Below are 1,741 nucleotides of genomic sequence, written 5' to 3' on the forward strand. Positions count from 1 at the left end.
TCCCCAGCATGTCCCGTGCATGTCCGGTGCATGTCCCCAGCATGTCCCATGCATGTCCCGTGCATGTCCCCAGCATGTCCCGTGCATGTCCCCAGCATGTCCCGTGATAATGAGCTCCCAGAAAGACACTTCTTCTCACTTCACTGCGACGGCTGTAAAGACCTCACCTGCTGTAATAAGACTCCACCCCCAGAGCCTCGCGGGCGCTGGCGATGTGCTGCTCCAACGAGGAGCCGCTGACCACCCCCCCGCCGCCGCCGCCCCCCTCCTGGAAGTCTGAGCCTCCGTCCGACACGCCCTCGCCCAGGTACACCTCGTGGAACTTCAGGATGCCTGCGGAGAGAGAAGGGAGGGGGGGTGGTCGAACATGACTGGGCTGCTTTCAGGTAGCTCTCCTTCTCTAGTACGTTGTTATTACTCGCTCACGTCAGGACGGAACATTGATCGGATGGTTTCAACTGAGAGACGTGAGTGAGGACATGTGCAGGAGGGCGTCTGTTGATTAAAATGAATAAAACAAACAATGTTCAATAAAAGATAAGACAAGGCGTAGGCAGCCATCTGCTGCCCCCCATCAGACCTCTGAGCTGAGTTAGCGGGGCGAGGAAAAGCACTCCGGGGGATGGAGTACAGGCTGTGCACGTGTGTGTGCATGTGTGTGTGTGTGTGTGTCAGTGGTATATAAGTGCTTGCATGTGTGTTTATCAGACCGAGCCCAAAAATTTTTGAGTCAGAGTCAAGACCGAGTCCAGGACAGAATAAAGGTCTTATGCATGACAGTCTCAAGACCATCATTTTGGGTTTCACTTTCCCTCCAATATCATTATCAACATAATAAAGACACCTGGACTCGGTCCAGACCAAAAGCCCAAAAGCCATGTTGGGCAAGACCAGTGGCCGAGTCCGGGACAAGTCCGAGTCCAAATACTAGCAAGACCGAGACAAGTCCGAGTCCAAATACTAGCGAGACCGAGACAAGTCCGAGTCCAAATACTAGCAAGACCGAGACAAGTCCGAGTCCAAATACTAGCAAGACCGAGACAAGTCCGAGTCCAAATACTAGCGAGACCGAGACAAGTCCGAGTCCAAATACTAGCAAGACCGAGACAAGTCCGAGTCCAAATACTAGCGAGACCGAGACAAGTCCGAGTCCAAATACTAGCAAGACCGAGACAAGTCCGAGTCCAAATACTAGCAAGACCGAGACAAGTCCGAGTCCAAATACTAGCGAGACCGAGACAAGTCTGAGACCATGCAAAAACGGTCTTGTGTCCGGACTCAAGACCAAGACTGGACCTGAGTCCTTCAGCCCTGCCACAATGACAATAATAGTATTTGCAGCTCTATAAAATGTGACAGCATGTACACGAATGAAGTAATTAGGACCCCAGCATCCCTTTGGTGTTGCAGCCTCTTCAGAGTCGGCCATGTTTGCGTGCCAGCTGGATGCCAGAGACCGCCAGGAAGTGACAGACAGGCGATTAGTGAGCAAGTGGCTCCCTCTTAGCCCTGGGTGATAGTCAACACTTTGAAGATCTCTACTGGTCCCTGTAGGGTTCCTCCCCTCCGTATGACTAGTGCTGGCAGGGGGAGTTCATCTGGTTGCCTGGGAGATGGACTGGATCAAATGTTCGGGCTTGGTGCAGAGACACGGGTCCCAGCGGGGGGGTGTATACTTATGCCCCTGTATTTTAACATAGGGGGGTGTATACTTATGCCCCTGTATTTTAACATAGAGGGT

The 1,741-nt window shown here is 52.4% G+C and overlaps 1 protein-coding gene across 1 annotated transcript in view; it reads right to left on the reverse strand.

The window, feature by feature from the left end:
- LOC117945069 (tetratricopeptide repeat protein 28-like) overlaps positions 1-1,741 on the reverse strand; it is a 210,715-nt gene that overhangs the window by 25,875 nt on the left and 183,099 nt on the right. The window contains exon 16 of the mRNA XM_034872322.1: positions 168-333. Coding sequence (XP_034728213.1) covers positions 168-333 — 166 coding nt within the window. The remainder of the gene's footprint in view (positions 1-167; positions 334-1,741) is intronic.

Source organism: Etheostoma cragini, chromosome 5 (genome assembly GCF_013103735.1).
Source record: "Etheostoma cragini isolate CJK2018 chromosome 5, CSU_Ecrag_1.0, whole genome shotgun sequence".
In the NCBI taxonomy this organism is placed as follows: Eukaryota; Metazoa; Chordata; class Actinopteri; order Perciformes; family Percidae; genus Etheostoma; species Etheostoma cragini.